Below are 23,772 nucleotides of genomic sequence, written 5' to 3' on the forward strand. Positions count from 1 at the left end.
CTCCACTGGGATCTGAATGTCAAGCATTTAAATGGCTACAGTTCCCAGACCAAATCCTTCTTGTTTGCATGTGTCTCCCTGATACATTCTCAAGGTCAGATATGTGCTCTGTTTGTACATCTGGGTGAGAGTACAGTATCGTTTCACTGGATTTTTACAATCAATTTTCCCTTTTTTTTCCAGTTCTTTTTGAGAAATAGGGCAGCACTCTAGTGAGATACAGGGAGACCTCTTTAAGAGGTCAGCGGATTGTCAGCCCAAAACCAGTGGGATCCACAGAATTCATTCACATTTGTGTGTCTTCTAACCTTCGCATTTGAGCCCCTGCCGGACAAGACCCCATAGCATCTCCCCGCAGTAGTCGCAGAAGGTGGGGGCCTTGTAAGAGTGCACGTAGAGGGCATGGGGTCGGATCTGGAAGTCCTCAACTGTGGCTTGAGCTTGAAACGAGCGGGGAAAAATGTGTGTTAACTCAAACAAATTAGTAAAACAAATCGACAAAGTAAATAAATATGACAAAAGACGGCAAAAGAAATTCAAAAGGCGAGAACATAGCAGTTTATTCATCATGCATTTGGGAGTTTGAGTAAGGAAAAAAATCTACACATCAGCAGTTAAATTCCTTTTAGTAAACATAGCTGCTATATCCTCATGGCTGCAGTAGAGGGCATCACATCTGCAACAACACAACGTCAAAGTATTCATTTCCTCTATCAAAAGATAAGACACACCCATAAGAAAAACAAAGAAATGCAGAATAATCTTGTTTAATCAGTATATCTATGTTATTATGAACAAATAATCAAATCTAGCACAGCTCTGAGTATGTTTCCCGTTCCGTTTCTTTCTAATTCTTCCCTTCAACTCTCCACTGTTATGTGTCAAACAAGCCACTCTTAGCTCATTGTTGGAAGCAAGTCTTGGTTATTCATGTCTGTGAATCATCATGGATGCGAAGATGACTAAGATATGGAGGTGAACGCTGCCAATCTTTTGTGCGCGTGACTAAAGCTTCTCTTTCTCTGTTCCTTGCTGTTCCCATGCAATCATTTATGTGGCCACAGTGACCAATAAGGGGATAGTTCATCTTTACACTGAAGTTAAATAGCAAAACCTGAGTGGGCAATGGTGATGTCATTTAGCTCGTCTAAGGAGAATAAATCCTTAAAGAAAGAAAACAAAAAGACTTCAGGTGATAGAAATATTCATTTTGAATCAATCTGAATGTTCATTTGGAAAGAAATACAACATTTGCACTTCCAATTTTCAGGTAAAACTAAATGAAGAAATTAACTTAAATCAGTTTTCTTCATTTTAATGTCAATACTTTAAAATGACTATATCAATAAAATGTTCTACTGATTTTTATATAGAGTACCATTAATACCAGAAAGGATCATGTGGTATGACTCGGGACAACGTTTTCTCCATTTCAGGGAACCGCCATGGCTTGTGGGGTGATGGTCGCAGTTTGGGTTTGATTTAAAAAAGATGAAAGAACTGTGGCAGGTCACATGTCATGAGGAGAACATAGCTCCCTGACACCGAGACATGAAAGGCGGCATTCATGAGCTCTTCACACATGTCTGCAAAACAACTGGCCACTTCTTAGCAGTCACAGTGTTATGTAATGCTCGTCTTGCTAATTAGAGTCAAACAACACCAAACATAAACTCGACACGTTGTTTTTTCGCAGCATTTCACACAAGAATGAATGCCCTGTTTGTTTGCTATGAGGCACTGAGCTTCCATTTGAAGGCCAAAACTTTCCATTTGATGAAAACAAGGACAAAACAGAAGGTATTATAAAATACACTCTTCCCATTGCCTGTGGTGGCGAATGAGGAGTTTATGAAAGTGGGTGGAAATTTAAGAGGAGTGAAAAACAGAACAAAGGGACAATCGGTCAGGCCAAACCTCAAACCTCATGGGCTGAGATGGCCTGTGCAGTGTTTGCCGTGTCCAGTGCATCAGAGCCTGTTTACACTGCATGGGTCTACTACAATCACTTACTGAAGGAAAAACAAGCCCTTTTCTTTGAGCTCACAGCCAAGAAAAACCACTTCTACCTCCCTCCTGCAGACAAGAAGAGATTTGGATCGTCTCTCTCCGAAAGACACATAATCCAACAACACACTGGTTAAGGGAAAATGAACGGAAGATGACAAGCGAAAAATTGTGGGTCAGAAAAGGTTAATATATTCTCTTAATCAAACAGGCCTGGGAATGTGGATCTCCCTGTCCCTATCATGGCATTCATTGAGTGTTTGAGTGTGAAATTTAAAAACACACAAGTTGCATGTGTAGCAAACCTGAGATTGTTCTACAGCAAATTTCATCGGGTAGGGTATGAACTGCGTAGGCCCACTGCTGGAGCTTACACCTGCAGATGAAGAGAGCTGAGGTCGGAGGGAAATAGAGCTACAAAGACTGAAACAAAGAGCGCACAAGACAAACACAGACACTGAGAAACAAAAAGAAGGAAGTTCTCCAGTCATAAGTCTACATTCCTCGGCCCCGAAGTATCCTCAGATCCTGGATCTATATGATCATCCGCTGTCTAAATCCGTGCAAACAATACTCTCAGCCCAGGACAGAGGGGAGGATATTCAGCACAGGTGGTGTCAGGTGCCTCCCAATAGAGATAGGTGGAGCAGGAGAGCGGATTAGAGCAACTCAGAAACTCTGAGCCATTCGCTGGTCACAGCACTGCAAAGGAAGCTGATTCATTGATCAAAGGAAATGACAAAGAAAAACCAGGCACCTGTGCAGCTGCTACAGAGGTGGACAATCTGATGGGCACTGTGATGAGGAAGAATGACAACAACGCCAAAACTACCAGCGAGTGAGTGAGTGCCATGTAGTTCTCTTAACATAGAACTGCAATAACATAGAATTGCTCAAGACCTCGTTTTTTTCTGGCCAGCAAAGTTTTAGTGAGTATTGCAAGTTTCTTGAACAAAACTTAACAGGTTGTTTTTACTGGAAGGAGAGAATCATGACTTGGCAAAAAATATAGCAAGAGAAGCAATGTATCAGTTTTAACCATTGTTTGGACTATAAAACACTTGGTTTACACTGCTAAGAGAATTTCTGTATCCATTTTGCTCCTGTTTTGGAAGTCTAAGAAGCATGAGCTTAAGTCTGTTTGGAGTGCAGCAGACTGAACAATTATTGTGCCATCAGGCAATTTGCAAGTTATACAAGTTGTATATAAAAAAGGACAGAAAAATAGTCCAGAAAAAGTATAGTGCCATATTTGGCAAGTTTTCATTGGGTGTATACTGAAAGCATGAGTTATCATCTATCATCTGTGTCTGGTCTTTCCCCTTTCTCTAAATATGTGGATCCAAATATACTAAAAGTCTCCCGCTAGGTCTTTCTCAGATAAATCTAAGTGGATACAACTCCCACTTGTTGCTGACTTCAAACCACTGCATTAAACATTAAATACATATGTCTCTATAATCCCACCTGATTCTGACTGTAAATACTCATAACCAGGGTATAAACTGTGACTGGCAATTAAAAGCTCTTTCTGTACTTTTACATTTGTCAAAAACAAAAAAAATTAAGAGGGTGCGGTGAGGAGCAAATCATCGAAAGGCCTTTTTGTCTCCTGTTTTAACTGAAGCCATCGTAGATGCTAGAAGAAGAGTGTGCAGCAACTTTGAGTAAAACAGCACATGAAATTTTGGTTAATTGTTCCTTTGCGTACATACCAGAGAGCACCACCTCAATCAGGTCCCCTTCATGGATGTCTTCTACTGAGGTCAGCCTCTGCAGGATGTTCTCATCACTTAAGTTGTGCCGGAACAGCAGGATCTTGTCATACATGCCAAAGAAGCCACACTCTGGAAACTGAAGAGAAAATGGAGATACATGTGAGGATATAACATGAGTAAACATACAGGTTAACAACAGATAAATAAGGGTATTACAGATCTATCTGGTTCATCTGACTCCTATTTACAACCTGTTCTATAGTTAAACTGCAACAAATACACTAAACTACTCACCCTCATATTACATCATTTCCAGTGGCTTACATCAGCACTGGTAAACGAACTGGAGTATTCTGAACCCAGTGACTCAGGAAATGAGCCTCTGCTCAGACCTCCTTTCCTCATTTCAAAGGAATTTACACTATAAGGTAGGAGCAAATGCAACTCAAAGGACCCCTCAGTGAATACTGAGTCCCATTTTTTTCGCTGTAATCAAACAAGCGGCCCGCACTTATTTTCATCAATTCATAAAGTCTACGAGCTCTGCTTTTTTGTGGGTTTTTATGAGCAAATCTTTCAATTGCTTACAGTCAAATTCCAACAAAAAGCCAAATTATTTGTGTGCTAGAATGTCTATGACCCACAACTCAGCAGTTACTGCCACTGCCAGGGCCTGGAACTGAACAAACAGGTCAATAACCAACATAAAGTCACATAATGAAGGAAGAGGGAGGTTATAAGGGTGGGAGAGGGACACTGGCAGAAGCAGGAGGTAAACATTCTGAGAGGAGTAGAGAAGAATCAGTGCAAAGGAAGTGCAGCTCTAGTCAAAACTGAGTAACTTCCTGCATCGAGAGCAGCCCATAATCTCTTCGAGAGCAATGTTTTTTATCAACAGGGGAGAAGTGATGAGATTATGTGACCCCATATGCATATTTCTAGTGTAAGCATGGCCGGGAAGCTTGCCCATCAATGTGATACAGTGGATCTGCATTTGGAACGCCTGTTTGGCACTCATCTCCTCTATTCACTCGTAGTTTTCAAACCACAAGGGAAAATTGTGTTTTGAATCACCTGCATAGAATAACAACATGTTTACACACCTAACAGTGCGGAAAAAGTCGATCAACACTGGATGGATGTTTGAAGCTGACCTGTATGGTTTGCATCAAAGTGGAAACTGCAGTTTTACATGATGACATGAGTCTGGTTTTGATGCCAAGCAGGCTGGTATTGAAGGATCCACAGCTGTTTCCCCCTGAACCAGGGTCATGTACAATGGGCCAAGCAGAACAATGCCACTGTGGCCTGGGAGCACCAGGGGTTGGTGCCGAATCTGGGCAGGGGACACATAAGACACCTGGAGCCTCGTAAGTGCCAAGAAACACAGACGGAAAGAAAAATTGATGGCTGGGGAAACATGAGCGCATCAGATGACTTGGGTGAACAAATACAGAACGATAAAGATATATCTTTGCAGAGGAAGTGAGGCTTCTTAAGGTACTTTTGGCTAGTTTAGTGGCTGGATAGACACTGCAAGAAAGGCCCTAGCCTCTCAGAAAATTACATCATCATGACAAAAAAAAAACACATTTCTTGCATGACAAATAGTTTTTCCCCTCCGAGACCCATCAGTCACAGAGTGTTTACAAGTATTCATGAACTGTCTGTCTGTTGATGATTACTCTGAACTGTTTCAAATCAAATAAAAAAAGATTTCATTATTTTTTAGGAACCTCAATTGTGATCAAGTGCTTGTACAACGCACAGCTGAACACGTGACAAACACAGGTGAAACAAACGCATGTGCTGCTTTTGACAGCTACAAACAGTGTGGTTAAAATATACCTAAAACTGTCCTGAGTAAATACAATCAGGCTCCAGGCTAAATCAGGCACTATCAAATCCAATAAGTGTACGCACAGTTTGAGATTTCCTATTTGGAAGAGTCCTTTATCTGACTTCCATTGTGTTTCTCTATTCATTTCCATGCCACTATGATGATGCAAACTCCCCACGTGATCTAATGATTGACTTCTAGGCCAGGGGTGTTTTCATATCTGTGATATTAATTATTATACAGACCTGACCATGAGTACCTCAAATAATTGTGAGTAGAACACAAAAACAAGCCCAATTAAGATCCTATATCCCACAGGAATAGGGAAAGGAACTACTGCCAACATCCTGGTGCCAGACACCAGAGAACACCCCATTCACAATTGTGAATTTTTAGTTCCCATTAAAACATCTGATTGAAAAATTACAAACAATTAAACTGTCCTTTTCTGTTCATTTTAGTTTACGATTAACAGAATTAGTATTACTATCAAAATCAACCATGTGATAATGTTTTCCTTGTATAAAAGTTATTTCAACTTTATCGGAAATACACGAGGAGCTTATTTGTATACGGAAAGAGTTCTGAGTCAAACAAGGCACGTGCCTGCATGACGGAACATTTCCCAACTCACCCCATCTTCTGACATATAGACATCGTAAACGCTGTCACGCTTTGAGGTGATTGATGCTATTAGGCACAAACCATCACCACAAAAGGTGGGAGAAGGGGGGCATCCTTCCTGAGCTGGCTGCCATAGGGTTTTCCTCCACTAGTCTGACTCACTTGCTCTCAGATGCACATAAAAAACACCGAGGTTGATGCATTAGTCTATCCAGCTCAAGTCACCTCCTCTTGGCCCCTGGAGCAGTACTTTCCATTGTACAGAATATGTCCCATTTCAGTGCAGAAGCATCTGCAGGCGAGCATGTAATGGTTAAGGGCAGAGGAAACACAGTTTTTCCATGCCCCATGGAGGCAAGGGGAAGTCAGAGGTACAAGAACAATAGATTGGCAGGTATAACAATGTGCAGTTCAGATCATTCTGATGTAGTGTTAACTGATGTCTAACCTGTGGGTGAACACGTGTATGAATAGTTTTCTCATTGATACACATTTTCTACTCCTGGGATGTGAAAATAAAGTATTCGCCTCCAACACGTTCCTATGCACATGTGCACCCTCACACATTATCATCCACACATGCTATTAGACACAACTCTAAAGGCCATAGTGACTAAGCATCCCTTTTGTCATCTTCAAACGCAAATCCATTCACCCGAGCAGCCGCGACCACACACGCACACCAAAGACAGGGGCATGGAGGAGCTGTGTGTGAGGTCCACAAGTCAGGCTGGAAAGACGAGTGGAAAGGGGCTTTGCAGTAGTAAGCTTTTGTCAAACGAACTAATCTGCCATTGATATGCTAAATCCTATTATGAAGAAAAAAAAGTGAGGGTCAGGAGAGACAGCAGCGATGATGGGGGGGGACAGAAACACATCTGAAATATGGTGATATGTCACAGGAAGCCAAAAACTAATAAACTCAAGACAGCCAGAACAAAATATCGTGGGGTATTAATTCTAACTATCGTACTAACATTTGCAATGTCTAACCCAACATAATAAACAATAACTTATCATGTACATTTTATAAGGAATTCCTCATTTATCTGGAAATGGATCTTCAGTTGTGTTTTGTTGCTTTAATGTGTAACAAAGTTGAAGTGTGGAGGCATTCAGTTGCAGAGGACAATAAGAATTCGTGTCAAAACACGTTGCACTTGATTATGTGGTGGGACATTTGTGTTTTTCCCAACGTTTGATGTGTGGCAGAGGCGGAAGGCAAAGGGGAAGCAGTATTGAGAGCGGCATACGGGCTATGACAGATGGGCACATAATGACAGTAAGGAAAGTATGCTGCTTGACCTCAGACTGCTTCACACCTTTAGTGAGCCAGGCAGATGTGGAAGAAAGGAACAGCTGAATGTACTGCTGTACATCATCTGCAAGAGGTTCAAAGTTACATCAATTGGTAGGCAGTCTTAAGAAGAAAAAAATTACATTTTTAATAAGTAGCCAATAAGAGCTTCATACTTCCAAAATTATTAGTTAGACCAACACATAATTACTGAGAAAAGAAGAGTCATGGCACATTGTCACATTAGATAAACTAGAATTCCCACCCTGAATTGTATAATAATACAAAGTTCCCCATCCACTCTCCCTACACTATGCAGAATTCTCCCTACACTATGCAGAATTCTCCCTACACTATGCAACTCTTTCTTCACACACTGTAAATATCTAATCTAACACAGCCAGACATCCATTGTATAAAGGTTAAGTTACACAACAGTGTGTGGAAAAAATGCAGTGGCCTGTCATTAAGGCAAAACAATCAGCCTTCAAGGCTTTTACCAAAGCCATTTGTCTGTCTGTCTATGCATTCATTCAGTTGTGCAGCATTATCTCCAAAGCCTGCACCAGGTCTTTTCTTATGTGAAATGAAAACTGTCACATTGTAACACTTTATAGCTGCTCGGGCATTTGAATCAAAAGTGTGCCTGAATAAATAAACCAGAACACACAAGAGTGGATGGGGAACTTTAAGTATTGGTACTTTGCTGCAAATTCAGATTCAAAGTCCAGCGGTGAAACCAAAGCTGTGAGAGATGGACATGAAGAAACAACCCTCTCAATCCACCACTACTTCAGAAGTGCCCCAGAGCAGCTGAGCTCTCAAGCGTAAATATGCAGAAGAGCAGATATACTTATGCTGTTCTATTGATATGCAATAACGTTCCAAAAACCACAGGGTATAATAATATCTAACCTTCCAAAAACTAATTAAGGTGCTGAGTTTGAGTAGAACATTAAACCAGAGTCAGGAGGTGGAGAGCCCTCATTTATTTAGCTTGAGGTGGCAAGATAAAGGCTGTCACATGATCAGTATAAGATAGAAGGTGCTTTATTCACCCGATAAATAAATCTGTTGATAAATGACGTTGCAATTGTTTAATGGGGCTAAGATACACATCACACGGCCCCCAAAACACTCCACCAGAAGAAACAACATGAAGATTTTTCTTTTTTTTGCCATATTATAAAAGAAAAACAATAACCAGAGCATTACTGGATGGCGTGAGTATTCAAACATGGTAAATGATGGCAAACGTGACCTGATGAGTAGTGATGCTTTACAGATTTAATAAACAACATGCGCTGCATTGCTCCGTAGTCACTCTCGAAACCGCAAGTTCTACTGAGCTATAAAAAAAAGATTCACAGAAAGGAAAACTGTTTCTTTTTATGTCAAAACAATGGGGAAACCATTGTTTGACTTCGAGGTGTATTTCAACACCCACAACAGAGGAAAATACGCTTCAATACTTCAACTCGTCAAACGACTGCAGTGGAAAATCCAATTATGCGTGCATGCAAACCTTGAGAGAAGGCTACAGATATTCTTTGTCCAAGTCACATCAAACACAATGTGGAAAACTGAGTTCATTTATAAAAGTCAACAGTGGAATTGTAGTCGTTTACTTTACGTGTTATTAATATAATACCAAAGCAAAGTTTTCCACGCAGCATGGTACAATAAAAACACATGCGCAGTAAATTATATGATTACAAGATTGAGGACAACAACAGCAGCCAAATAATTAATTTGTCATTTGGAATGATGCATCAAAAGAGGGCACACTGGAAACACTCTGGTTTTCCACCGTCTTGTTCAACAGTAACTGCTTTTTGCCCTTTCATTAACAGTTTCCATGTAATTTGGCTGGATGACTTCTAAATAATACCCTTTGATGGTGCAGATGTCCTAACTATACTGAAGTATGAAGCAAATTCAGTATAAAAATACACTCGATTTAGTTTTTAGATGAAATGACAACATTTAATCTGAATAGTTTAGTAGTGAGTTGAGGATCTTACAAGTGTGCTGAGGTGCTGCAGCAGCCACAGTGACATTCGTACACATTGTCACCCTCAGATGATACATCATAAATGGTGCTGACTCATGATGATGTATGAGGACTACGAAGGATACATAAAGTGCAAACATAGTCCTTCAACTTCAATTTGATGCTTGTACTGAAATATGTAAGACAAAACATGTATAAATATATTTATATATATCTATATATAGATCTAGATGTAGATATTAGCTTATCCTAAATTTGATGACAGCAAAAAGTTTAGATATGAGGCAACAAAAGGACGGAAAAGTAAGTGGTAGAGGATCAAGTTGCAACAAATTAGGTTAATTGCCAGGTCAGTAACCTGATTGAGTATAAATAGAGCACCTTAGAGAATGAGCTCAGGAACACTTCAAGAAATGAATGTCTGTGAAAAGTTGGTTCTGCCATCAACATAAAAACTCATCGTGCTAAGGCGAAGCTATGCCTGAACACGATCCAGAAATTCTGCTGTCACCTTTGGGAACAAAGCTCATCTAAAATGCATCTCTGATGGTATGGGTGTGCATTAGTGCCTATGGAACTGGCAACTCGCACATCTGGAAAGGCACCCACCAGAGATGCATTTTAGATGCTGAAAGGTATATGTACAGGTTTTAGAGCAACATATGATTCCATTTAGGTTATGTCTTTTTCAGGGAAGGCCTTGCATATTGAAGCAGGCATATTGAAGCAACACTTCATACAGCATCTATTAAAACAGCATGGGTTCATAGTAAAGGAGTCCAGGTGCTCTACTTGCCTGCCTGCAATCCAGACCTTTCACAAACGGAATATCAAAAAATGCTAAATATGTTGAAAAAGACCCAGGACTGTGGAGGAGCTATAATCCCATGTCAGACAAGAATGGGACAACATTACTTTCACAAAGGCCCAGCAACTGGCCTCCTCAGTTCCTAGACATTTATGAATTGTTAAATAAAGAGGGAATAGAAGAAAACATTTTACTATTGATAAAATGTGATTTATGAACTCTGCAAATCATTGTATTCTGTTTTCATATTTTAGACAGCATCTAAACCTTTTTGGAATTAGGGTTGTTTAAAAAGAAGATTGCCAACATAGAGTAGACAAAGTACTTTAAGCCAAGTCATGATCTTTTCTGAACCCCAACAAATAGTGTTTTATGTCTCCACCTTACAAAACGCTAGCAAAAAACTAAATTGTACAAGTTGTAAAGTGTAAAAAATAACTGGGTCAGACAAGAAAGAATTCGTAATGAAAGTCATGTAAATAACTCCACCATCTTACACCTTCAAAGGTCCAAATATGGACCTTTTTTTGCTTGTTAAAACTGGGGGGAAAACCCCAGTTTTAAAAAAGATTTCTTACAATGACCATACTCCTAAATATAATTATTTTTATTTCTATGCACACAAAAAAAGTAAATCATGTTGAATTACCTCACCTGACAGTTTTACAAATGTTTGATAGACTGTGTTGTACTTTTTGATGGTAATTATAACAAAATTCCTTACAAAATACTATATATTGACTGACCACAACCCAAGAAAAATCTAATTATCTGAACTTACATGTTTCCATTAAATCAAATCGTTTACATCATTTTATTGACCAAATTAAACTGAAACAGTTTGATTAATAACTTTCACTGCAATTGACCCTTTTACTCTTTTATTTGTTTAATGTTTTCTTCTTACATTTGATTGTATGTACTGTTATTTTGTGTGAATGCATTTAATGTTTTCTGTAAATTATCTTTGATTGCCTTACTGTGGAAATTTGCTTTGTAAAAAAGAAAAAACAAATTGCCTTTCTTCCACTTTGAAGTTCATAGAAAGAAAGACCAAGATGTATGCTTCATTTCAACAGTACATTATATAAAACTGTTTGTTCCTCTGGTTCCAGGCACAGGCCAAGAAAAATACACTACAGCTGGAGGCAGAAAAAGTGGGGGAAGGTACATTTAGCTGCCTGCTAAAGCACCATCCTCATATGGTTTATATTGACGAAGGCATCTTTGTACACGCTCAGGATCATGCAAACTCATCCCATCGAGCTCCACAGCACATTTCATAATGTGTGTTCCTCCTAAAGTCAACAGAGCTTCTTTTCCACTCCAAAAAGGAAGACTTCACCACGGTGTATCAACTGAAGCCACCGCATGCAGCAGAGAGGAAACACTTGCGGTGGCTTAGTGGCAAGAGAAGCAGTGACTTTCTTGCTCTACAGGCTGACTAACCTTTTTTTCTTCCATGTGGTGGGATACGGCTCACGGCTCATTCGCAGGTTTTACTCTGAGGCTGTGTCATCACGGAACAAAGCAGTGTGCTCTTCGAACCGACACATCCAAAGAATGACATTTGATGCCTCTCAAATGCTAAAAGTCTCAGCCGAGCATGAAATAAGGCTTTATTTGAAGAGTATCTGGTACAACATTTCATTTCACCTTGGCCATGCACTGTCATCACGGTGACACACGCTATACAATGTAACTCGTGATGCGGCCAATTTGCTCACTTTGTTTTTTGTGAGGACAAGGGTCAACATACTGACAGAGTAAGACCTCTGGGCACTAAACCTATTCTCACTCTTTGCATTTTTTCATAACTGTGTGAACACTGCAGCCTGGCTTAGACATAGTAGTGTAAGATGAGAAATGCTGTGGTTTGAAAAGGTGCCATACCTTCATGTGCAATTAATTCACTGCTGGCTTCCTTCTTATTGTAAGCTGAGAGTTCTCAATGCGTCTGATTTCAGCCAGTGTGAATCTGTAGTTCTGGAGCCAAAAAGGTGGAATCACAACTCTAACCATTGAGATTAAGTCCATAGCCTTGTCCAGACCACAACATAGTGGGAGAATATACACCTGTCATTCTAGACCCCTTTCAATCATCATGAGAGTCCAAGAAAGCTATACCGCTTACCCAATTTACATCAACCACAATAGCAGATGGTTTCCAGCCAAATCTCCTCCTGGTTTTACAAAACGTCGCTGTGAAGCATTCCAAAGAAAATCCCACAATTTTTCCACCAGGCCTTTGATTATTTGAATCTTGAGAAACAATACCCTTCTGTGGTAATTTGGCCTAAGACACAAAAGCACTGAAGTAAAGTGGAGATAATGGTGGTGAGGTCACTGTTTGGTTAGCAGCCACTGTATTTCCAAAAGAAGCCAGGTGGCATTTGGTCTAACAGTCAAAACTTTTTACAGACGTACCTCTCCTCAGAGACAATATCCTTTATCTGTGTGGATGTGTGCTTTCATGCATATATGCATGCATGCGTATATGTGTGAGCATGTGTGTGTGTGTTTGTGCATGAGTTTTGCATGCATTAACAGTGTCCAGACAGAGAAGAGGAAGGCTGAGTCACAGGATCTAAAGCCTCGCAGGAAGACAGCAGTGTGATCTAAGACATGCTTGGCCAGGCCCCCGCACACTACTCATGAGTTATAGCCCCACTGCAATCCTACGCCAGCACCTCTGCCTCAAAGATATACTGCAGTACACACTCCATCTTCCGTCTCTGGCCTGAGGTATCAGGGGATGGCCGCCAGATTCACCTCGACAAGGGCCAAATAAACAGGTGAACACAAGGGGAATTTGTGTGAGATTGATGGCAACTGCCCTTTTTCTTGCTCTGGTAAAGCGAGAGGTCAGAAGGTGTGTGGTAATAGCAGGATGTAGGAACAAGCTGCTGTTGCTCAACTAAAACATAATAATTGCTGTGGAGTCTGTTACCGAAAGTGGTGAAGAACGAGAAGCTTAAAGTCTTCATTTTCTTTATTATCGACATTGAAGGCGTACTTTTACCTTTGTTATTTGATAGAATTAGAAATTGAACAGAAAAACAACTACACCGGTGTAATAGAACTAAACTAAGCTCAAACATGCAGCCCAGCCAAATTCCAACACCATAGCGATCACCTTCTTAAAAACAGAGACACCAACAGGCATTTTCTCTGAGTGTTTATACACACAGACAAGAATAATAGCAAGTGCAGCTGAGAGGAAAAGTCATCCAACACAGACTTGAACAGGCTGTACTGCTTTGCCGACCACAACAGATTGGAGAGCAGGAGCAGAGGGAATATGGAAACAGGGAGCGGCTCTGAGGGGAAATAACTAGGGAGTAGGGCTGAAGAAAGAGACACAGTGACAAAAGGAGACATGCTGGGTGGCTGACTGTTCCTCTTGGGTTTTGACATGCTTAGACAAACCAATCAAACAAAATTGGAATTGAAGTAGAACCAATTTGCTTTTCATTAGGTCAAATATTGTTTATTAAACAAGTCTGGTATTACTGAAGCCATTCTGAAGGCCTTCTGTTTTTGCAGCTCTGAGGATTTCGTGTTTTATCAACATGTAATTTCACTTCCTCTGCCACCTTCCTATCAGCTCGACAGATCACTCTACACTGAGAGACAGGATAGGCAAACAGTGCTGAGAAAACAACACAGAATAAGACATTCTGTAACCTTCACATGCCACAGGGATCAATAATGCCACACTGATATGGCTGAGTGGCCACAATAGAGGCCATGTGGTATTTAATGCGAGACATCGGGGAAAGTCTTGGTATGTTAGCATGCTGTAGTCAAATTTTCTTCAGTCAGAGTTCCTCAATTCAGAGCAGTGACATTACTGATTAACTAGGTCAAATATACCCACGTTAATATACTGAAGAGGATAACATTCCTGTTATTAATCTAAGTTTGACTGCTTCTCTTCAGCATTTGTCATGCTTGAGGTCTTTCAAGTGTGCTGAGGTTGTCAGGAAGTGCAGTCAAGGTGGAATCCAGCGAGAGAAGGAGAAGAACACAACAGTTAATGAGTAAATTAATAAGGGAAAAGAGATATCCTCTTTCAGTGAACCGTGTTATGCCACAGTTACGAATTTAAGAACAGAAACACGTGGCGTTGCTCAGGAAGCACTCCTAGATCACTACATGTGGTTGGCTTCACAAGGACAAAGTCACTGGGATTCCTGAGTATTAAATGGCTCTACGGTGCTGCAGTGCTTCCCACCACTTCAATATAATCAAAATCAAAGCCATTTCAGCCAGCATTAGCAGAGATTGGAGTGCTGCGAGATTATCTCCCAACACAGGCTAAAGTCAATTGTAGCGAAGGACATTTGGGCAACTGAGGAGCTCAGAAAACCCAAAGCAAATCCACATTTGGTGGCAAAAGCGACCTTCTTCTGATGGTTTTGGCAGAGAAAATCAGCCGTGCAGGGCCCACAACCCCCTCTGTGCCTCATGCAAATCCTGCCAAGAAGGCTGTCCCAGCCTCCCCAGCCCCCTGTCCCATGAGAGGACCACGCTTCTCCACTCTGTCATTCAGACTCTTGTGGCCAGGCCCTGTGATATGCCTTGCCACTTTACATTTAAAGGAGAGCAAGGCGGCAGCAATGTGCACTGCAGATGGTAGAAATTACTTAGTTTACTAAACTTCTGAGATTTTTTTTCCCTTCTTCATCTCTCTCTCTTTTCCACAAATTACCCCAAGACTGGGCAAATTGATAGATTCCGTAATGTGTCTTCAAGTTGTGCATGTGCATCAATCCCCATTATGATATAAATTTAGTCAACTCCATGGCTTTGGAATACATCATTACGCCTGCAAATAAACACTGAAAACCATCTACGTAGAAAAAAAAGGTCATAACCATGTCATTTAGAATCAATACCACTTGTGAATATTTTCAGTCACGGGTGACCTGTTTCTTTTTTTCTTTTTTCTTTTTTACATCAATGTGCTTTCCAGGAAACTTTTGGCCCCATGTACATCACACATAAAGTTCTGTGCAGTTGGGATGCCTTCTGGGGTGAAATATGTTCACCAGTTCCAAAGGAACATGCAGATGTGGACTAGAGGAGGAGGGAGGGAGGGAGATGGTGGTGATTTATTTCCCGTGTGTTTCACTTAAAGTTGGTCGATCGGCAGAAGTGTAGTCTTTGAGTTTTCCATCTGGACCCTTCTCTTCACATTTTCTTCTCCTTATACTGTAGTTCTGTTGTTATATCTTGCAAGTTTCTATAGAAATTTCTTCGCAGACCACATTCTACATTAAGATCTCAAGTAAGATTCTAAAGGAAGACTGGACACAAAAGCATTTAGTGAATAGAAGTCAAAGCCATCACGAAAGCATACACATGCAAACCAAATAAAAACTTCTCAGTCATTGTAACATGACTTGCGTCTTGCACCTTGCAAGTGATGTTACTCAAAGGTTTAGAGTCCTTTCTTTCTGTTTTTAATTTTTATTTCCCTGTATATTGTCCTACATAGATGGTTTCTGACTCAAAAAGGCCTTTGTCTCCATAATTACAGAGGCAGCTGTACAGCTCTCAACCAGAGACTGGGAGTTAACAGCAATGACAAAACCAGTGGGGGAACGTGTGGCTGAGGCAGCTGCTTTTCACAGCATTTCCAGCTTTACTGCAAACATCCTAAGGAGAAGCACTAAAAAGCATTCAAAAGCAACATTGAAGAAAAAAAATATTAAAAGCTATTTTTTAAATGAACATTGAGGAATAACTTGAAATTTCTTTCCTCCTGGTAGGCGTTACTATCCCCGCTGATAATGAGAAACTTTCAACTGATGCTAAGCTACAAATTCTCCATTTATGTCAAACAAGTTAATTGCCAAAATTCACCAGAAATCTCGGCTGTGCTGTTGAAGGATATTAAATACAACTCCATGAAGACTGAGAAGAAAAAATGCATTAAACACGCCATGGACTTTACAGCATCCTGTGTTCTAAACTACCACAGAAAATATTTAACAGAAAATGTTTAATTTTCCTTGCAGTATAATCCCACCCATATGCAGAAACATCACATCATCCTCAAAAAATGCCTGGGGGGTGAGGAATGTTCTGTGGCTGGCTGGCTGGCTGACTGACTGGCCAGGCTGACCAGCTGGCTTTCTGGAAGTCATTCTCAGAGAGTCGTGAACTTTTGTCCTACCCCTGCTCCCTTGCTGACTGCACGAGAGGACTTGGGCGACACCAAACAGGAAACACTCAGCAAGTGGAAGCTATGGATGTTTATCTCGTGCCATTCATCAAGCCCCAAAAAACCAGACAGAGAAGTCAGGACCCGCTAGTGAAACAAGGCTCTCCCAACTTGGAGTCACATGTAGCATCAGTGAGGCTGTCAATGAGGCCATCATGGATTAGATCTGCCTCCACCGCCCACTGGCTGGTTCCCCTCATCCTTTCTCACAGTCTTTGAGGAGCCTGGCTTAGAACTGATTCTTGTGCCGAGTGGTGACACTATGAAAAAGTCATTTTTACATATTCAGTAGACTGCGGGAGCAGCGACCACAATAGCTGCTCAGTTGGACTGAGACTGAACTCATCAGGATCAGGTTGCTCCATACTAAAATTGATCTCAACTACTTAAATTGGTTATTGTGGTCCAAACCACCACTATCAAAACTAACTTCAGATCAGCACAGAGAACAGAGAAAGCACATATATTCTGTGGAATCTTTCCAAGTCATGTGGTTGAGTCTTTAGCAGGAAGAAGAATCGGTCTGACAAAATCTATACAATGTACTGCTATTATAACAGGCTGCATGACTCCCTGTCAAACAATGAGCCTGATTCAAAGCTAAAGGGTTAAGAGAAGATATGGAATGTCAACCTTGGAGACATGATACATAAGGAAAATTAGAGAGCACATGCAAACATCTGGAAATTTCTTAGCTGTCTAAACACTTCTAGATTGCATTTTCTGCCTCACATTCATGTACTCTCAATTTAAAGTATAATTGAAATGTTGACATGAGCTAGCTTGTCATGATGTTTTTGTCTAGTACACCAACAGATCTAAGAATTTAGTTTGGCAAAACAGTAAAAGAAATGGCTCCAAAGAGATATACAATTGTTTTTTGGTTTTTTTTTTACATTAATATCAAAGGAAAGAAAAGTACCAAGTTCAAAAGAAAACCAATGTTATGTCCTACAGCTATGGTCACAAGCTTTAAGATGATATCAAAAGAATTCAACCACGGACTGTTCAAATACTGATATCACAACATAACAGCAGCAATGGTTTCTTAATTTGTAATAAGTGAGTGCATCCAGCAAAGTGCTATCTACAAGCGCTCATACTATACATAATATACTCCAACCTAGTAGTTAAAGAAATAATAAAAAAGATATTTTTTGTCTTTTTAGTAAAAAAAAAGTGTGAATGTTAAATGTCTATTATATATTATATATATGCATTTTTTTTTTTAAATTTTCGGTAGAGTAGCAGCATCTCAGACCAAAACAGATGTTACCAAAATCATAACCTAACTTTGTCGCCTACGGCAGCTCAGCGGGCCCTCTGTCTCAGGAAAACCAGAGCAGTGTTGACTCTGGCCTTGTCCCTTCCTTTGTGGGATACTTTGTAGCCAATGAACATGTTTTCAGTTGAGAAAAATCTGGACATTTGTGAGGTGGAGGGAAGGTCTCATATGAGCTGACGTCCGTGCACATTCAGCCTGAAACCCGTAACATCAATTTTCAGCAAAGCTGGGAAGTTGTCTAAAAAGCTATAATGTATTAAATAATTTGAACCTAATAATAATTTGAAAGGGAAAAAATTAATAAATAATAATAATTTGTCATTAAGAAAAGTCAATAAGATAAAGAGAAGTTTATAGAATATGAAAGTAACTGCTCTGGAGGTGCCTTCAATGAGCAGTTTAACTTGTGACAGGTGAGGGTTTCAGGATTGAGTATAAAAGGAGGATTTCGAAGGAGTCTTTCTGAGCAAACATGCATATAGCTCCCTGCTTTGTGCCAAACTCATGCCACCATGACCAATATAGCAAGATGGGGTCAGGAGTACCTTGGAAAGTCCCCATGGAAACACCCAGAAATCCACATCCAGAAATGCAACCTAAAACTGTATTATGCCAGAGAGAAGCCATGTATCAACTCTTTACAAAAATGCTGCCAAGTTCCATGGGCGTGACCTGATAACAGATGGATAGAAAGACAGTGGACACGTGATCTGCAGTCAGGTGAGTCCAAGTCTGAGCTGCTTTTGAGAAGAATGAACATCGGATTCTTCTAAGACAAGAAGGACCATCGAGGCTGTCATCAGCAAAAGGTCCAAAAGCCAACTTCTGTGTTGATATGCTGTTATATAAGAGCTCATAGAATGGGTGACTTGCTTATGTATGAAGATACAATTGATGCAGAGGCATACATCGGATTTTTGGAGAGACCTTCCTGGGAAGTTCATGGTAATTTTATCAAGAGAATGTCAAACCCCATTGTGCAGGACCAACAACAGCATGGTTTCATAGACAGAGACTGTTTGTGCTTGACTGACCTGGCAGCAGTCCAGGTCTAATTCCAATTGAAAATGTATAGAGCATCATGCAGAGAAGAATCAAACAACATAAAAAAACCAGACTGTTCAGAAGCTGAAATCTTGTATTCAGCAAGTATGGACACAGATTGCTCTGAAGACCTGCAACAATTAATATCCTCAGTTCCCAAGCAAGTGCAAAGTGTAATTAAAAGGAAAAGTGATGGAACAAAATGGTACACATGACTCTTGTGTGTGTGACTCACAGTGACTCTTAAGTGTGTTGCTGGCATCAAATCAAATTCATCTATTCTTTTTTTTTTTTGCATTTTAGAACACTTGCCATACACTTGTACATAAAGGCTTAGATGACACACACAGAGTAAGAGTGACATACTGTTCTGGTAGACACTAGAACTCCACTCTAGCTTTACTTCATATGTGTTTGTTTGCTGTTAAGCTAACACTGAAAATACTGTAATCTTTAAGAAATTGGTGGGATTCTCATTACCTCCTTGCTTTGATTATAAAATAGCTTTACAAATCCAGTGGGTCAGAGATAGGTAGTTGTTAACTGTGTTAAAGGAGAAAGCCAGAACAGAAATGGGATACAGGTTGGGAGACTTTCACTTCGAAGTGCAACTTTGAATCCAATGAAAAAAGCTCCAGGAAGATGATGTGAAGAGTGCAGCAGGGTTGTTTGAACCCCAAATGCAGGATGATGGAGTAACAAGGTTGGAGGCTAGCAAGTTATCAACATGTTTAACATCATGGTTTACAGGCAACTAAAGACCGCTTTGAAAGTTCACAACAGCTGACACAGCAGAAAGCCTGACAATGAACTGCACAGATTTAAGTTGGGATAAGCATCTCTGTTTGTTGCATTGCTGAGTGGTGAGTCACTTAGTGAATCGGGCCAGCTCTCAGCGGAGGAAACAGCACCAGTGGGGGAATACACTTGCATCCAGACTCTATCTCCAGGCAGATATTACCAGATGAAGTCCAAAGTTTTTTCCTGTCTTGCATTTGCTGACAGACACCTGAAGTTCTGCTGACTGGAGACATCCTGGGACGACTGTCAACAGCCAGTCTAGCTAGGGTCAGAGATCCTCAGCTGGAAAAGTTGGCAAGGATGAGAGGGCTTTGCAAAAACTCACCCCTGTCATGAATATTTCATAACGAGAAGTGAGACAGGGTTGAACTGAAAGCATACAGTCATATTTTCCATTGATATCAAAGCCATATGGCTGGATTTTACAAAATAGTTGAAGCAGCACACTACATTTGGCAATGTTTAAGAGAAGAAATTCACAATAAAGAGGATGAACAGGCTGGATATGTTCTATTGTGATGACACAGTATATTACAAAAAAAAAATGTTTATTGCGCATATAGCTTTCTATTTTTTTTCTAAAGCTGGCCACAACCAGATTATTTCCTTTCCCATCTTTAGATTCTATATCGTCGTTAGTGATAAAACTGCACACAAGAAAGGTGGTCTGGATTTCATCTTGGCAGATTTTGACTCCTCATGAATGTTCTGCTCTGATTTTCTCTAAGGGCTGTCTTTAAAGCATCATATTTCTCACTCTCCCCCTGTCATAGATTCTTGCAATTACACCAGTATGATACAGACTCCATCTAAATATCTGCAGTGATGAGATTTTCTGCTCTGCAGACCAGAACTGCACATAACTAGCTAGTGAGAATCAGCAGACCTCGTAAAGAACAACAACATTACCCTGCTCTTCTGGAATGTCAACTTAGAGAACACTTGAAGCTAAAGTCACAGGCTTAGTGCAGATGGCCAATTCACTGTCCTCTACTAGTTCAGTATAGGTTAGCTCCTCATTCTGTTTTTCTTTATTTTAAATGATCATTTTCTGAAACATCAATATTGCGCTGGCCTACCTAAAAATTCCGGCTAGTCTCTGATTAAAGTGCTTTGTTTAATCACGCTCCTCTTTATTCAATCAATGATAATTACTGACACAAATGGAGTCATCATCATTATTCATTAGAGGCTAAAAAATGGCAACATTTGGATTCCCACACAAGCCATTTCATTAGTCCACAAAGCTTTGCACGCTATTAATCCCACGCAACAGAGAACCTTCATAGGCTGAAAGACGATATACAGTAAGTGGGGAAAAAAGTTAGAGCACATGAATGTGTGTTGAAATATTAAGTGGACAGATAAAAGATTAAATAAACTTTGGGTTTAAACTATCTATTTGAATATTGTTAAAATGTGCAATTAGTTTAATTTGAAGTTTCTGTGCATTATACAAATGCACACACACACACAAGCAGGAACAAACCATGATCAGACTGAATCTGGCGCCACTGGTTTACACTTCAGATATTCTCACACAACCACATATGAAATGGAAAATTCTGTTTAACAGTGCAGCCTATAGTTTTGTTTAAAGCCACTTCTTGTGCTGACCGAGGCTACAACACTGCGTTGTAGTGTCAGATTCACAATACCACTGTCATGGAAAATAAAATGGGTCCAACATACACAATAAGCACATAACCACTCCATAGGTCTGTGCTGTCAAATAAAATCACACCACAATGTAAACAACTGGCACAACAATAATTGGGCCATGTAACTGGAGGAGCTTCAGTGCTGTTGTCTGCATGTTTCTGCCACGTTTGACTCATTTTGAGGCACATGTCACAGATGTCTGCTTTGGAAAACAAAACCTAAACAGATGAATATGGCAGGAGACAGAAAAACACATGCTGGTGCCTCATTATGTTGGTCCTCTACTGCCTTAGACATCGTTTCTAAACTTTGAAAACAAGGTCACTATAGTGAGAATGCATGTGTTTGTGGAAAGCCTTTTACTACACAGGAGAGAAAGGAAAAGTGTTTGATAAGTGCTGACTTTTGTGAGTGAAAACAGAGTGTGGAATACATGAAAATGAGGTGTTTGATGACATTCCTACCTTCTGATCAACTATGGAGCACACCAGGTCCTTGACAGCAGACAGCGAGAGGTCACCGGCCTCCAGGTTCACTGTCTCTCTGGTCAGTCCGATCTGCAGCAGGAACGACACCCCATGGAAAGAGCTGCGGGAGTTGGTAGGGCTGGGTGCACTGTAACTGCCGTTGGACAGCCGTGTGTAGATCTGTCCAGGCGAACTAGGCAACAGGGCAGATGGCGAGGGCGGGTGGTGTGGATGGAGAGAGTGGAGGAAGGCTCGAGGTAAGGACGGGGGAGAGGAGGCAGACATTGGGTTTCTTCCAGTTGCAACGTGAAAGGCTGAATAGTGGAAGGTTCACTAAAGACTGGCAGAAAAAAGCCCACTTTGGTCTCTGTGAATAGACTTGTTGTGCGGGGGAAATTTGGTCCTCATCAGAAGAAGTGAGTTTTTATCTAATTGTTTCTTGTCTCTCTGAAATTAAGAATGCGGTATCCTTCCCACCCACCGAGCTCACGCATCATTCGCTGGATGGGCAGATGACGGATAAAAAAAGGCTTGACAATCCGCAGACTTCTGCTGTAAAGTCACTGCAACAAACTTCATATCATGGGGTTTTGCTCCTTCTCTTTACTGAAGTGAGTAATCCACTCTGACCACAGGAAGCCTGTTACCACAAACATACAGAGAGAAACAGACACATACATACTAGTATTTTCACGATAAAAAGTGGAGTGGAGAAAAGCATCCAGGGTATGTGAATGAATCGGCTCCTGCTCCCTATGCTATGCACACTCCTGTTATACATTTGTATTAATTGCCTTTACTGGAAATGTCTCTTTAAGACAGAAATGTTTCGTTGTTACCATACACTGTTTTGGTTCTTCTTTGTTAGGTTAGGTTTAAACCCCTCTGTAAATGCACCGTGCTAAATGAGGCACCACTTTAAAATCGGTGTGTAATGAAATTTGATAAATAACATTTCCATCAGCCGTTTTTTTCAGATGTTACTACATTCTTTCATGCCCGTGCGTAAAACAACAAGCCTTAAAGACACGCATGAGCTGATAGAGTTTCATGATTACGTTTACACAAATTCAAACTTCACATACATCTGGAACCAAGGCTTCTGAACATCTGCACCCCTCCCACTTTCGATTGGCTTGCTGGCAGAACACAACCCGAGTGGAGAATGCCAGCAAAACAAGTTATACAAGCCTTGCATTTGCACACTCTGAAAGCTCTTTGTTGCAACTAAATCCACTTCGTTAAAGTGTGTTTCAGGCCAAACTTCGGGTTAAATGTTTCTGAAATTATACTTTACCTTCACTTTCAGCGAAAGGCGCTTTTCTTTCCATTGTGAAAGAACTGAAGATGAAACTTTTCAACTCCATCAACTGAGAAAAGCGGAGCCTGAAGTTTACTCTTCTGCGCTTTTCCTGGAGTCACGCGCAAATACACAAGCGTCGTCGCCAACACATGTTAAGTACCAGCCTAAGTTCTGCGAACAGGCTCGCTGAGTCAAACCGTGCCGTCCATTTGAATTCTCATATCTCTTATTCCAGATTGTAAATTCATGCGCATCTTATTATCCTTCCAGCTGTGACTACTCCCCCTGCTCGACGAGAAAAAGTGCGGCGGCCGTGGCTGGGGATTGAAGTCTTTTTATTATCTCCGCATAACTGACTTCCCATGTGTGGAGAGGAAAACTTGAACTACAGTCCATATGAAGCAATGGCGCCTCCGATGGGGCTTAAACCAATGCGCATGTGCATTTCTTTTCCGTTATTTGAACTTGGTCATGCCAAGAAGGGAAAAAAAATTCACATGACCCGGATTGGGTTTAACTACCTTGATTTTCAAAGTGAGATACATGAATCATAAGGAGCGCTTAAAGGGGAACCTTGCCTCGAGCAAAATGAAGGATAAATGGATTACATTTATTTTATTTTTTTAAACAAACAAACAAAAAAAAAAACAGCAAAGTGAATAAACTTGAG

At 40.5% G+C, this 23,772-nt stretch overlaps 1 protein-coding gene across 2 annotated transcripts in view; it reads right to left on the reverse strand.

Moving 5' to 3' along the window:
• prkd3 (protein kinase D3) overlaps positions 1-23,486 on the reverse strand; it is a 37,966-nt gene extending 14,480 nt beyond the window's left edge. Inside the window, exons 1-4 of one of the 2 annotated variants that reach the window (XM_075447757.1) lie at positions 23,097-23,486; positions 21,797-22,439; positions 3,723-3,861; positions 309-440 (exon numbers count right to left, since the gene is read on the reverse strand). In XM_075447757.1, coding sequence (XP_075303872.1) covers positions 309-440; positions 3,723-3,861; positions 21,797-22,084 — 559 coding nt within the window. In that variant the 5' untranslated portion in view covers positions 22,085-22,439; positions 23,097-23,486. The remainder of the gene's footprint in view (positions 1-308; positions 441-3,722; positions 3,862-21,796; positions 22,440-23,096) is intronic. The other variant, XM_075447756.1, reaches the window with a different exon arrangement.
• Between the last annotated feature and the right edge of the window lie 286 nt (positions 23,487-23,772).

Source organism: Odontesthes bonariensis, chromosome 17 (genome assembly GCF_027942865.1).
Source record: "Odontesthes bonariensis isolate fOdoBon6 chromosome 17, fOdoBon6.hap1, whole genome shotgun sequence".
NCBI classification, from domain to species: Eukaryota; Metazoa; Chordata; class Actinopteri; order Atheriniformes; family Atherinopsidae; genus Odontesthes; species Odontesthes bonariensis.